Source organism: Embiotoca jacksoni, unplaced genomic scaffold (genome assembly GCF_022577435.1).
Source record: "Embiotoca jacksoni isolate LCO1_2020_lvr unplaced genomic scaffold, fEmbJac1.0.p SCAF_14, whole genome shotgun sequence".
Lineage (NCBI taxonomy): Eukaryota > Metazoa > Chordata > Actinopteri > Embiotocidae > Embiotoca > Embiotoca jacksoni.
The window spans coordinates 14,586,830-14,601,571 of NW_027185274.1; the positions used below are offsets into that span (position 1 = coordinate 14,586,830).

The following is a 14,742-nucleotide window of genomic DNA, read 5'->3' on the forward strand; positions in this document are numbered from 1 at the left end:
CAGCTGTTACTGTCAACGTTACGAAAAGAGACGAACTGTTTTTAACGACTCGTACGGGTTTAAAATAACGATCCGGTGCGTTCAGATCTGAGATGACGGGGGCACTGATGAAAACCGGAGGGGTGGGTGGGTGGTGGGGGGGAATCAAAGGAAAACAACGCACTGCATTAGTGATACGACGCCGTTACGTCGCCGAGCTTCGTTGACGTCGGCCGTTTCCTCCTGATGCCGACGGCTTGTTTTCACAGCCGCAGTTCGTCCATGTAAACGAAAGACAGGAAAATATCGTGGCCCACAAGTTTCATTTTACAGTAAACAAGTTTGTTCATCACGCAGTTGTCCTTTAACAGACAAATCACACTCTTGACACGCACACGCACACGCACACACACACACAGAGGGAATAAAATGCATCCCGCCTTGAGCACAAACAAAACGCTGCTGTGCCGTAATGAGTATTGTACCATCAGTTACACACACGCACACGCACACACACGCTCACACCTCTTTAGTACGACCGCTGTACAATATCAGTACACCGTTGATAATATTGATACATGAGAAATGTACCTACAGTACCCTGTCTGTAGAGCTTCCATTACTTCTAGTGCATTCTGGGAGATGCAGTCTGTAATGCGTGTTTTTTTGTCCTTTTTTTTTTTTTTTTCCGTTTTTTGTTTTTGGCTGATTCGCTGCAGGAACAGTATTAGGCCTCTCCAGGTGATGTAGTGTTCTCTAAAGCAGTCAGGATCTCCTCTCCTGCTCGCTCCTCCGGCATAGTAGCATGTGTATTTATATATAAGACGAGTAATTAAGACGTGTTCACTTGAGTTTAGAAAAATAAAGCGGGTCAGAGTGGAGAGTCTCCGCTCCCTCCGAGACCCTCCGGGAGTGTTTGCGTTTTAAAAATCCAGGTGGTCTTTTCTCACCGTCTCTGGTTTAAGGCAGTCCAGTGGAAGCTGAGTTGAGGGTGACATCATCGTGTCCTCTGCCGCCCGTGCGAGTGCAAGGAATCATGGGTACTGAAACCAGCGTTTCTCTCCCTCCGGCCTGAATCCGACGGCCTTCTTCTTCTTCTTCTTCTTCTTCTTCTTCTTCTTCTTCTTCTTCTTCTTCTTCTGTCGCCGTCGATCACTCCCTCTGGGAGTCGCTCTGCGTTAAGGAGTGAGCCTCGTGGTCACTTCCTGTCGTGTTCAGGTTGGTAAAAAGCCTGCTGAACTTGCGCAGCTGCTCGCTGGCTGTCTGGCTCTCCTCCTGCAGCCGCTGGTTGTTGTCTCTCAGGTTGGCCATCTCCGCCAGCAGAACCACTTTGTCCTTCTTCTCCTGGTGTGAGAGAGACAGAAGAGACACTGCTCAGTTCAGTGCGACAGCGCACCGGCCACAACTTAATACACTAAAACTAAACAACAAAAAAAATGCGTCAAATCATTTCCCTTCTTGCCGAGAAGTTCGATATGAAAGAGCAAGGAGATGCTTAGCTTAGCGTAAAGTACAAAAGGTCACAAAAATCCACCGACCAAAACCATAACTTCATGTTTTTATACTATTTCCAGCGGCTGCCTGAAGTTTCAAAATAAACAGGTGGGAGGAAAAAGCTGATCCTCTCATCAGCCAATATGCTAATTTCCTGAAAATGTCAAATTATTCTTTGAAACCACAGTAATAATATCTGTTGAGTCGCCTGAACACAATTTATTATCTTCCTGCACGCTATAGGGAAAGTGTGCTCATAATACATTACTATCATGTCCTGGTTTAAGTTGTCTCTGGATTTTCTGTTTATACTTTTTTAATATAAAGACATTCTCACTCTCTCCAGATCGTTGTTCAGTTGTTTCAACATCACCTCCAGGTGGTAGAGTCGACCAGACAGATCGTTGGGCACCTCGTCGCTGTCAAAAACACGGCACACGTTTACTATAACACTTTAAAAAGACACAAACAGCCAGGGAGGTTTTTACTGGTATCTTAAACCTCCTAAAAAAAAAAAGAAAAAAAAAAAAGCTCCTCCCTTTCAATAATATCAATCCGTTCACTCCGGTGAGAACAAGTCAGTTCTCTTAAACTACCACAAGGTGGCAGCTGTGACAAAGTTTACAACAAAACTTGAATCTATTTATTGGTGTTGTTCTGTACACTATACTTGTGCTCTCCTTTTACACCAAACGCTGCCTGTTTTGGACGGTGTAACCGTGACTTGGGGGCTCACCCGCTGAAGGTCGGCGTGGTTCGGGGCGTCTGAGGCGTCTGAAACTGGACCGGACTTGTGACCGGTCTCCCGTCCGGACCTCCAACCTGCGGCTCCGTCAGCGAGAAGAGGGAAACCGCTCTTTGTGCTGCAACAGAGACACACGATCAGGCTTTCAAAAAAAAAAAAAAGCGACGCGAAAGAGTCTTTTCACGCTACCGGCCCCCCGGATGCTCGACGCGGTCACCCTCGCACACCGGAAAAGCTACGGCGGCCGGGAGGCCGAGATGTAGACGAGCCAGATCCCTCTTTCTCTCCCAGGAGTGTCGCGTGACAGAAAAGAGAGCCGAAACCGATCCACCGCGACACCCAGGCAATACGTCTTAAAACTCGCCGGGGGGGGGGGGGGAGGGGGGGGGGGGAGTTCAGATTTTAAACCGGTTAAATATGTCACACGTTACATTTAAATCCCCGCGCCGAGCTTACGTTACCGCAGCTCACTCCCGAAGTGTTTTTCCCCTCCTCACCTTCGTAGACTTTAGCAGCGTTGACCAGGCTGGACCACTCCAGCCCGCAGGCTGTGTCGGGGAGGGGCATGAGCCCGGCGTCGAGCCTCCGCAGGGGGGGAACTTTGTCTCGGACTTCTGTAAGCGACAGCTCCGATGCAGACAGAGGCGCTGAGGGACGGGAGAGGAGAGCAGCTGCAGTAAGTTAACAAGCCCGTGTCTGAAACGAGGGCGTCCGCATGCGACAAAACGTTGCGGAACTCGTGAATGGAACGAATCACGTTGATGAAGACTGAAAGGACTGCTCTTGTCCCTCACCCTTCTTGGCCTGCATGTGGTTGGAGGAGACGGCGTGTCTGCGGGTGGGCAGCGTGCAGGTGAACAGCACGTCGGTGGGGGTCATCTGGTTCTCAGAGGTGGCAAAGCTGGCATCTCTGCGCCCGCTGCACAGGGACTCGTCCGAAAAGGTGCGCTGCAGGGTGCGTCTGGGAGACTGCAGGCGGAGAGGTCAGAGGTCAGAGGTCAGAGCTCTGTGTCCCTTTAAAGGTTACATGCATGTGCATCGCGAGCGTGTTCCTCACGGGGTCTCTTTGCGGCGTCTCTCCCGGGTTGTCCATGATGATCAGTTTCTTCAGGTCGTCTTCGATGGTGCTCTTGTACGTCCGTCGCGGAGAGCGCAGGTCTCTCAAGGACGCTCGGAGACGAGGTTGTCCAAACACGTTCTTTGAGTTGGTATCTACCTGCCTGGAGACCAAAAAAAAAACACACAGGAAGGTTTGTTCTCTTCTGCTTAGGAGTCGCAGCTTCAGATGATGTACAGGTCAGTGTTTCACTCCTACTGAAGACGCTCATAACCTGAGCATCACGTTTCAGACCAGTGGTTCCCAACCTCTGGTTCACGACTCCGACAAGGGGTCGAACGATGAATTTGAGAGAAAGCCAAATTACGCTTATGATTGTTTGTTTTCCTTTTGGGTGTGTGTGTTTTTTCTCGTGAATTACACAATAGATTTACATCCTGAGAGCTCAAAGCACTTCGGTTGAATTGGTCACAGACGATACGTCCAACGTGTGTTCGGTGTTGAAGGGTCCCGTGCAGACGCTACTTTGTTTGGGGCGGCTGGGAACCGGTGCTATATTCTTCAACATTAGTGTACGATCATATTTAGCACAAGCACGAAATAGATTAGGGGAGGTAGTAGAAATTCACCCCACTTAGTTAGTAAAGATCATTTCTGTCACTCAACTACAGGCGAGGATGTTAAGCTCTCCGTCTCTTATCTTACTTCTTGGGGTTTTTGTTGTCCGAGCTGGAGGGTGTGGTGGCGTTTGAAGGAGATGGACCGGTGTCTTCTGTCTGCCAGGCAGGTTGTCTGCTCTTTCCATATAAGGCCTTGGGGGCGGAGCTTGATAAAGGGGTAGAGTTTAAGTGAGACAAAGTGGGCGTCGTCGTAGAGGCTCGGACCGGTCGTGCCTTCTCCGCTGTCGGGGTTTTGTAACCCTGCGGCGTGTAGGCCCTTGACGGAAGGGACAGAAGAACGCAACATAAATGAAACAAGATCAACAACACTTCAGCAGCTGTGGGAAGCTGACGGTTTCCACCTCGCTAACCCTGATGATGATGATGATGATGATAATGTTGAACTTTTGAAGGGATGACAGAAAGTCAACAGCTACTTGGTGTGAATTATGAGACTGTAGGCAGTGACGGGATGTAAACAACGAACGGATACCAAGCGCAGTACAGGAGGAAAAACCTTTTCAGGTTTTGTGAACATTTTCTAAATGTTTAGATTCTCAGAGGCAACAGTGGTGTAAATAGTTCATTCAATATCTGTGCACTGGAAAAAAAAAAGAAAAAGTGATGCCTGTAGTCATATTATCTTAACACATTATGTCACAAATAGTTTGCAGTGCGGAGTGATGCAAAGTACATTCATTTAATCTGGAATAAAGACATTTATATCAGAGAGAAGCATGCAGAGAAAATAAGTTTCTGCAGCAGAACAAAATATTTATTCCTTCTGTCAGGATGTTTCTGTGCTCAAATGCTGCATTTGACATTATTTGGCTTAATTACATGTCCCTTTGGATCATTCATTTAGTTCAAGTAAAAAAAAACAACTAAAAAAACGGTCTAGAGGTGAGATATAGCATTTTGACACTTTAAGAACAAATAAAAATAATTATACAAAGACAGCTGTGAAAGATCCTCTGACTAATCAGGACACGACAACATGTCCAAGAAATGAGCAGAGCGCAGAACAAGCACCAGTAACAACACACATCGTGTGCTCCTTTCTACGACATTATCGATTCTGTGTGGTATGTTTTCCTGTCCTCCTCTTCCTCGATCACGCGATGAAGACAAAGAGTGCAATTAAAGTCCAAGTACCGTTGTCCAGCGTCCAACACTTTATACATGGCAGGTACTAGATTACCGAGAGCCGGTACAACACCACTGACAACAAGGGAAACAACAAAGGAGTTATGAACTGCTACTCATATCATTTATAAACTGATGTTGCCACCGTGCTTTGCTGCGGGCTACGAAAGCAGCATCTGAAATGTCTTCTACCCATCGAACCAATTCTTTTGCAACGCTGCAAGTAACGCTCAATAACAAAACCGGACCAAACATCAAATCTATCCAGCCGACTCGCACTGAGAGTAGAGAAAGTATTACAAGCGCCACAACAAACCACACCTTACAATGCTATTTGCTGAACTTCACGCCGCACCTGCAGCGCATCTGCTCTGATTCAGTGTCGGTACTACGTTGTACTCCGATGGTCTGTCACGTCCCAGGCACAGACGGCAGAATTAGAGTCGATGGCACTCCGGGTTCAGACGCAGCTCGTTTAAATCCAGCACAGACTGGTGGAAGCGTGTGTATATTTGCTTGTTGAATGACTTTATGCATTTATGATGTGTGTGTGTGTGTGTGCGTGTGGGGAGGGGGATGCAGTAAGAAGTCCAACAGAGCAAGAGATCACACGATGATTTATATGTTTGACAAGGATTAGGCTGCCATAATCCTTCATGTACCCTTTAAATACATTTACATGTATCATACCAGTGACCTGGTGATGGTATATAAACTGCCTGATTGATGGATCAGGACACTAACGAGCCCAAAAAGTTTCAAGTCCTGACTAAGTACATTCTTCATTAAGCTGAGCAGCATTAAAAATGAAAGTGTCTCTCTATAGAATAAAAACAGCACATATCTGGGATGAATCTGCCCCGTCATTCATTTAGGTTAATGTTAGCTTTAAAACGGGCCATAAAAGATGCATCTCATCATCTCTTACCTGGGTTTGAAAGCATCCATTTTATCAGCACTGGAGCCAGGAGGCGGGAATGTCCTCGTCCGGTACCCTCTGTTCTGATTGGCCGCGGCTGGCACGATGGGCGAAGACTCTCGTCTCCTGGCTTCTCCCGCGCTGCCGCTGCCGCTGCTCCTCCCCACGGTCAGCTCCTGGATGCCGCTGTAGGTTGCCGAGCAGTGAATGGGCTTGTGGGACTGGTTGTTGGACATGTTTCCGTGGCGGGTGTGGTTGTAGTGGGTCGAGGCGTCGATGCCGCTGTCGTTGGACCCCCCCTTGTTGAGAAGGTCGGGGTCGGGATCAGCCGGGTCGCCGAGGCCGCCCCCGCCCCCCCGCTCTCCTCCAGGTGCCCCGTCGAACCAGCGCTCTTCGCTGTGGCCGCTGGAGGCGTTGCTGGACAGAGTGTTGCTGCTGGAGTGGCTGGAGTACTGAGTCTCACCCTGCACGGGACACAACAGTCAGACGCACTCGGAGAGGCAGAGACGGGGACAGATGAACAAATGAGACGGGGACATGACGAGTCTGACCTTGGAGTGCCTGTTCGGGGAGTCTTTGCCCGGGACATCCTGTCTGGTCAGTCTCCTCTGCCCCCCTCCGCCACCTAGTCCCCGAGACGATGACGCCGGGACATGCCAGAGGGGCTCTAGACAGAAAACACAGACACACAGGATTAAAGCAAATTACACTGAACGTCCATGGTTGGCAAAGAGGATTAAATACTTATAGCACATTTAAACACGGACCTCCCCCCACACATCATCACTCAAAATCACACTGGGATACCTCTCGTCTACTGGGCAAAACACACTTTGAAATGATACAGAAACCAATGAGAGAGGTCTGATGAACTCAGTCTGCAATAACAGATTTCATGGCTGCATATCAGCACCATTTAAGTGGATACGTTGAATATGATAGAAAAAAGTTGCATATTTGCACACTGGCTCTAACTTAAAGTTGAGTTTCTGACCACTGGTGAATGTGAATTAATATTAACGCTCCTGTTTTATTCTCCTGAGGGAACGATGCGTCTCTTCAGCTGCTAAATGCTCCACTCTGTTCAAACGCTGGCTGCTGACTTTGCGTTGTCAGTTGTTTGGTTCTGTATCGATCGTGTGCCGTGAGGTTTTTAGAGCTTTTTTATTACTGCTGCGGCCGAAAATCACACTGATGAGGGTGAATCAAAAGAATAACTGCATCTGAAAGACCAAAACAATGAGCTAAAAGATGCTAATGCTCCAGAGAAACCGGTTATGCAAGTATTTTAGTGATCCATTTTTAATATAAAAACGTGGATTACAGTCACTTATAGAGCATTTGCTTTTGGAAGGTGGTGTACCTGCTTTGCCGCGCTCCATGGTGCTGTCCTGGCTGGTGAAACCAGAGGAAGACTCTCCACTGGAGGTGACGTCCACACTGAGGTGGGGTTCATAAGGCAGCAGGGGGCGCTGTCCTGTTCCATATCTACATAGATCATAGGAGAAAGGATGGTATGTCAGTAATGAATATATTCATGTACTCTCTGTAGCAAAATAATTGGATTGAGTTAAAGGACATGCAAAGGAAAGTAAAATTCCACCAAAGGGAGTCCTGAAAATATCCAGTTTGGATTCAACAAAGAGGAGATTTTGCATACTGACGGCGGTTGAATAAAACACGTTTTTCTGGTTGGGTGAGATGTTACCAACCTCCACACTGTGAGGAAGAGCCACCCACACAACAGATCCTACTTCTGGGAAACAGTGTGTTCATACACTTCTAATGGCCGCGGCATTATTCAGACTCTCTTATGAACCAATATAATCCGCCTCTCACACACGAAGCAGTTGTTCTGAGTGACATCGGACATGTTTAATCAAGATCAAAGGAGTGACGGAGGAGAGATCACTGAACAAAAGACCCCCCCCCCCCCCCCCCACCACCCTACACACACACACACACACACACACACACACACACACACACACACACACGCACCTGTCGGGTGAAGGTTTGTAGCGTACGAAGGGGCCTGGTGGAATTCCAGGCGGCCCCATCGCGGAGAGGCCGACCAGGCCTGAGGAGGGCGAGGAGAAGCTCGCCGAGGGGTTTCTGTAGGGCAGCACTCTGTCGCCCCCTGCAGGAGACAGACTGTAGTGGTTCTCTGGGTAACTCACGGGCCTGGAGGGTACAGAGGGTGATGATGGTTAATCCAGAGAGGAACAAACAGAACACAGAGAAGAGATAGGTAACTTTGGGAGAACAAACCAGGAAAAACACAACATGACAAATATATTACTGGAAACTGAGTTTAAATGTGATTATTCAAAGAGAAATATTTAGATTTTACAGTTTGACTGGTGAGAGTTGAGTTAGAAATCTGTCACATTCAAGCAGAATATAAAACACAAAGAACATGTTGGTAAAATAACATCAGATACTACCAGTACAAGTTCCCACCAGGGTCACATCCAGTGTAGTAATAATATGAGAATGTTTATTACTCCAAGTATATCATCATATCAAAATATTTATTTAGGATTATTTAGGTGCTGCACAGACTTAAATTGATGAATTGAAAAAACTTTAGAATATTTTCATGATAATATCCTGCTAATAAGACTAAACTGGCATTTTGTTGTTTCGCTTTAATCTGTCAAGACACGTTTTAGGTGGTTTATATTCTGTTCTGTCTTAAACTATCACCAGCGAGTGATTTACCCAACCAGCCGACATCATTGGAGGTGATTAAGTTTGTGACCAGGATACTGCAACAGGAGGACTTTGTGAAGATGGATCATGCACTGTATTTGACACCAATCATTTTGTCTTATTGAATCAGACATCAAGTTGTATATCCAAAGGTGCTGCTTGTACTTACAGTTTCGTTTATACTTGATACACTTTCACTTTAATATTTACTATTACTATTTACTATAACTATAATATTCATCTTGTCAGCAGTAAATGAGCATTATCAGCTACAGAATATGTGACAGGTGATTTGACTATTTGCAGAGAATATATTCCGAGTCCTCTGTAGTCTAAAACCATAGTAAGTTAGTTAGAGACTCACCTTTTGGAGTTGAGGTGCTGAGGCTCTCTGTAGGGAACTGGCATCAGGCCCTTGTGTGAGCGGGGCAGTGAAGGAGGCGGGGGGCCCATGGGGGCCCAGCGCTGAGGGTTGGGCGTGCTGTGGAGCCCTGGAGGAATGGGTGAGCTTTCCCATCGCCACGGCTGGCGAGGGGAGGGTCGGTATCCTGCTGCCAGAGGCTCCGGTTCGGGCTTCTGCTCCATGGTCTTCATCTCGTACTCCTCTGTGCAGCCCCTGCAGAGACGGAGAGGAGGACTGTGAGGAAGAAGAGCACAGAAGAGGACATCCAGCACAACGAGTGACACTACAATGTTGTCGCCCGCCCTCCCAATCGCCAAGTTCGTCGAGCTTTCATCCGTAGTTTTTGATCCTCCGCTGTGGGTCGGTTATAAGCAGCAGCCTCCTCTCTGAGGGCCTGAACTGCAGCTGAACCGGAGCTGTGGCTTCTGTACCGAGTTCAGTATGAAAACTGCTCAACACATTTCCCCTCATTATTGTCCTCTCGTAACATGCTTTGTGGATGCTCAAACACACGGCAAGACATGTATCAGAGCTCAATAATGAGCTCCCCCGACGGCGGTGGAGGCAGAAAGGGAGGAGAGGAAACGGATTATTGGCACATCAGGACTCCATCTTGCCTACTGTGAGGCTGAGGTCAAGAGCGTGTGTATATGTGCGAGATAGCCTCTAATCTCATCAAAGAGCTCCTAACTCAAGGTCTTGGTACACACAGCAGATGTGTGTAAGGAGCGTTTACAAGTCCCAGTAACGGCACTTCAAATTCATGCTTTCCTAATCAGAAACTGTATCCAGAGTTCTTAAATCAAAAATGCACAGACATCGACCCTTTCAGCAGAATAAAAAAATTCAACATCATGTGAAGGAAAGAGGCCCGAAATGGAAATAAAATGGCATTTATTCTCATCAATTATGAAATGACTGACAGAACTCCCAGCTGGAGCCATGGTCATCTTCATTTATCAACTCGGGACACAAACACAACAATATTTTTTTTTTCATGTTCTCATGTTAACCTCTATCCTCTATATATCTTTCACATATCATCATTTATTCACTCTCAAAGCCTATTACAGGAGGGCAGGGGGCATCAAATATGCACATAAGATGGCATTTAAGATGAGACAAATGAAGAGAGGAAGAAAGAACAGGAAGAAAGAACAGGAAATGAGCAGGAAAATGGTGTCAAAGTGGGATGAAAGTTACATTCAGAGGCAGGAGTGGGATTAAGAGAAAGGAAGGAAACCCAACACAGTAAAGGATGAATTCAAGATATAAGGACAGAGTGTGTGATGTCTCCCTTTCAAGCAAGTAACAGCTTAAAACCCAAAGATATTTAATTTACTGTCACAGGAGACAAGCATACATCCATGTTTTAGAATTTTCTTGATGTTTTTACTCAAATTTGGCTTTAATCAAATATTAGAGTAGCTGCTGATTAAAATTTTTTTTTTTTAAATCCAAATGCTTCAAATTCTGTAAAGGTGAAAATTTGATGCTCTTTCCCCATCACATATAATAGTAAATTAAAGATCTTTGAGTTTTAGAGTGCTGGCTGGACAAAACAAGCCATTCTCACTTTGATACACATTTTGTAGCCAAAATAAATAAGATGGTTAGTTGCAGCCCTTGAGAGACGTCACACAGATGCACACGTTAAACACCCACAACAAATACGTCCTGAGGAAATAGAAATAGTGGAGCAGATCTTACATGAGAGTGTATTTAACCAAAGCATAATAACATCACTAATCAATGGACATGAACACAACATGTGGTCAGGACAATATAATCAATGAAGGATTACTTCTAACTCCACCAATATCATTACAGTTACATAACAGAATGCATGCTCAGACCTCACACACACACACACACACACACACACACACACAGAAAGAGAAAGAGAAAGAGAAAGAGAGAGAGGAGGAGAGAGAAAGCGAGAGAGACAGAGAGAGAGTACAAACCTTAGAGAGAGCAGAGTCTATGTCTGTGAGCGTGCAGTGTTTCTCCCATCACACAGGCAGAGGTGACACAGCTGGAACTCCTCAACACACACACAACACACACACACACACACACACACACGCGCGTACACACACACACACACACACACACACTGACATGGACCAATCACACCCTTTCCCTGCCGTATCCGTCCATCTTGCCTGTTTGCAGCTGAGACAGAGTGGCAAAGAAAGACACTTCCAACTTTGGACTCTCCTTCTTCCTCTCTTCCACCCACTCCTCTAACTCTCGGTGGTGTTGAGACACGTCCTCCTCACCGAGCGCTTCTCTGCCTCTCCAGCTCAACACGCTCAACCCTGCCTCTCTCTCTCTCTCTCTCTCTCTCTCTCTCTCGCTTCATTGCTCGATTCCCTCCCTCCCTCTTTTCCGTCCTTTTCATTTGCACAGGGCATGCATTTTTAATTAATCACTTCCACTCCTTTATTTATTTTTTTTGGGTCTCCCCCCCCCCCCTGCAGATTGCAGGCCTTAATCTCATGCAATCTGCTTGCCTGGCACACAACAGCAAACGAGTCAGAGAGGGAGAGAAGGGAAGAGTGAAATACAAGACTCTAATTATCAGCTGCTCCAATGCCACAGTGTGTGTGTGTGTGTGTGTGTGTGTGCGTGCGTGCGTGCGTGCGTGCGCGCGTGCATGCATGTCAAAGGGATTTAACTTGGTGTAATTAAACTGCCTCCATCATTTAAGAAATCTAACCACTGTGCGATCACACTGCACGCCACAATTACTGTATTTAGGAGCTCTGGTTATGAGTCAGAAACACAGACACGCCGTGGTTATTTTTTCACCTCCGTAACCGTTCTGTAACACCACATCAGCGTCTCATAAGGCCTCGTTATTGTGTCGCTCTCAAGGCAGTCTTTGTGGATGAAAGGATGGAAAAGCATGACGGCAGGGAAAAGATATAGATTGTGGCAACGACAGGAAACAGGACAGAGATGACGAGATACGAAGGAGAGAAAGGAACGAGGAATGGCAGATTTTGCTAATTCATCTTAAACAAACGCTTCTGTCTTTTTTGTCTCTGCGCCTCGCTTCGCCTGTTTCCTCTTCAACCACACATCGTTCTTTCTCTCTGTTCGCTCGCTTCCTCTTTTCACGCACTCCCACACAGAATCCTCTCAGAACATTGGAGTCTGGCCACTATCTCACCCAGGCTTTTGTGTGTTTGAGTGAAGAGCGTTCCAGTTCGCTCTTGTCCTTCCACTACTGCCCGCTTACACCCATCACCCTCCTGTTCCGTCACCCAGCGCCTGAACATCTGTGTCCACGGCAGGCCGTTTCACCAAAGAATCCCTCATTAGTTCAGCTTCAAAGGAAATAACCTGCCGACTGCCACACACCTGCGAGGTCCGCCCTCTTCGTACGGAGGGATGATGACCACTTTGACCGTGACCGAGGTCCTCAGCAGGTCAATCATCTGCTCGTGAGTCAGCGTCACTGCGGCCACCTTGCAGATCTCAACTAACCGACTGCCCTGCCTCAGTCCCGCCTGCCAGGCGAAGCCGTACTCCTCCACCTGCATGCGAAAGAGATCAGGCCAGTTATGCACAGCCAAGAGTCTTCAAAGAGTATTGCAGTGTGAGATCTGCTCGTCCGATGGTACCTCGGCCACGGTGCCGTCCAGGCGAACGTGGAAGCCCAGCTGTCCCAGTCCGTTTCGTCTCAGTGTCATATCCACCGTCTCACATCCTACTGTCAACGACTGGCCCAGGACAGGACATGATGGAGGAAAAAGGATATTAGATTCACAGTATTCACATGTTCTTATGTGTGCACTCACACAGTCTCTAGGTATCTTAAGATAAAGAAAATAAAGCCAAACATCATGAATGGGGAGGTACGCCACTCACCACAGAGGGACATCAATCAATTATATCAATTGACATTCAGACACATTTTCAGGTGACATCATCTGCAACTATTTCAGACAGATTTCTATGTTTGGTGCTCTTACAAAGATTACTTCATTATTTTAACATTTTGTTTTCTGATGGATTACCACAGAGCTTGATGCAGTCCGGGAAATCTTCTTTTCCCAGCGTTTAATTCATCAACATTTTCAGGGATTATCACAATATGAAATGCTTTTGATCAGCCAGTGCACAAAGCAACATAGCTTCATTGGAAAAAAAAAAAAAGAAAGTCAGATGGCTGCGTAGAGTCCATCCATGTGGAATATAGTTTTGAAGGTTTTTTGATTTGAACTGCTTTTTCTATTGACACAATGTAGTTCAGGACCATTTAAAAGAAGCCCCACGTTCATCCCAGTGACCTCCGTTGTGTAAATCTTGAATTTACAGGTGAATGATGCAAATTTTCAAAGGATGAAAAACAATACCCATTATTGTAAATCCCCTGAGTTTAAAGCAGGTACAGGAGAAGTAAAGAGTTGTCTTATAAATCAAAACAATCCGACCAATTTCTAAACTAAAACTGTAACGTATTGACCTGACAAAGTGTATTTAAGGATTTCAAGGGGTTTGACAACAAATACTTGAAATTCTAAATCACAATCTCCAAATTCTCCCTGTTCCTTGTGAAGTCTTTGACCGCTAGAAGCTCCACAGAAGAGCGGTTTGAGTAGTAGGGGACTATTTTGTTTGAACAATGCACACAGGGACACACATACACCCACAGATGAGTGTTGGTGGGGGAAAGCAAGTGTGCAGAGCAAAAAAGCAACGCAAAAACAAAATGTAGTTCAGATGAAAACTGCAAGCTAGTAAATGATTTAAGCAATTCAGGATTTTAAATATTGCAACAAAAGAGCTTTGCAAAAGATTCATGAGGAAGGAAATGCCTTTCACACATTTGTTGGCCCTGGAGGATACACGCCGTGTTGTTTCGGTGATAAAACCCCGAATGCAAACGCAACTTTATTTGTCCACAAGACCTGTAAGCTCGAGTCGTCCTACGACACGCCGTGATCCCAAACACAACACAAACTGCACGCCGTAGAAGAGCCACAGATCTACACGGCCGCAGTCCTCTACACTCGACTACCTCTCACCTTCAGCCTCTGCACCACCTCCCGGATGTCCTGCGCACAGCCCTCTGGTACTCGCACAGCAATGTGGTCTCCTCTGCCGTAGAAGATCTTCAGTGAAAGACGCTCCGGGGTCCAGCCGATCACGTCGGCACAGAAACAGTTAAACACCACCTCCTTGGTGGAGCAGTCTGTGAGGAGAACGTATTCAGCTGACAGACCCAAAGCGCAGGGGAGCTCCGTCCCTCCTCCACTGAAGTCCTGGGCCTGCACTCTCCAGGCGACGGCCCCCGCGGCTCCCAGCTCCGCTCCCTCTCTTGCCTTCGACCGCTCCCGTTTCTTGGACGCGAGGGAGATGAGGTTGTTCAGTTTGCCGGCTGAGTCGAGCGGCGTGCTGCTGACGTAGTTCTCCGCCAGGTCTCGCAGGTACTCCTGCCGCGTTCGCGTCGCCATGGTGTGGAACTTCTCGGACTTGTGCGCTGCGCTTTCCGCATTGATGACTTTGGCGAGAAGGAAGTTACGAAAGGTCTCGGGGTCACGGAAGGTGACGCTGCTGGGGATCGGTGGTCCGAAGGGGGGCACGTCCTTCATTCGTGTCACAGCAACACTG

The 14,742-nt window shown here is 47.0% G+C and overlaps 1 protein-coding gene across 1 annotated transcript in view; it reads right to left on the reverse strand.

Annotated features, from left to right (window-relative positions):
* Positions 1-14,742, reverse strand: part of sipa1l3 (signal-induced proliferation-associated 1 like 3) — a 70,974-nt gene that overhangs the window by 2,421 nt on the left and 53,811 nt on the right. Inside the window, exons 10-24 of the mRNA XM_069148157.1 lie at positions 14,157-14,739; positions 12,750-12,848; positions 12,487-12,662; positions 9,079-9,330; positions 8,001-8,183; positions 7,363-7,487; positions 6,551-6,666; positions 6,009-6,463; positions 3,981-4,211; positions 3,276-3,438; positions 3,013-3,187; positions 2,716-2,865; positions 2,210-2,336; positions 1,811-1,892; positions 1-1,323 (exon numbers count right to left, since the gene is read on the reverse strand). The exon at positions 1-1,323 is cut by the window's left edge and continues 2,421 nt beyond it. Of these exons, the coding sequence (XP_069004258.1) occupies positions 1,132-1,323; positions 1,811-1,892; positions 2,210-2,336; positions 2,716-2,865; positions 3,013-3,187; positions 3,276-3,438; positions 3,981-4,211; positions 6,009-6,463; positions 6,551-6,666; positions 7,363-7,487; positions 8,001-8,183; positions 9,079-9,330; positions 12,487-12,662; positions 12,750-12,848; positions 14,157-14,739 (3,109 nt within the window). The 3' untranslated portion in view covers positions 1-1,131. The remainder of the gene's footprint in view (positions 1,324-1,810; positions 1,893-2,209; positions 2,337-2,715; positions 2,866-3,012; positions 3,188-3,275; positions 3,439-3,980; positions 4,212-6,008; positions 6,464-6,550; positions 6,667-7,362; positions 7,488-8,000; positions 8,184-9,078; positions 9,331-12,486; positions 12,663-12,749; positions 12,849-14,156; positions 14,740-14,742) is intronic.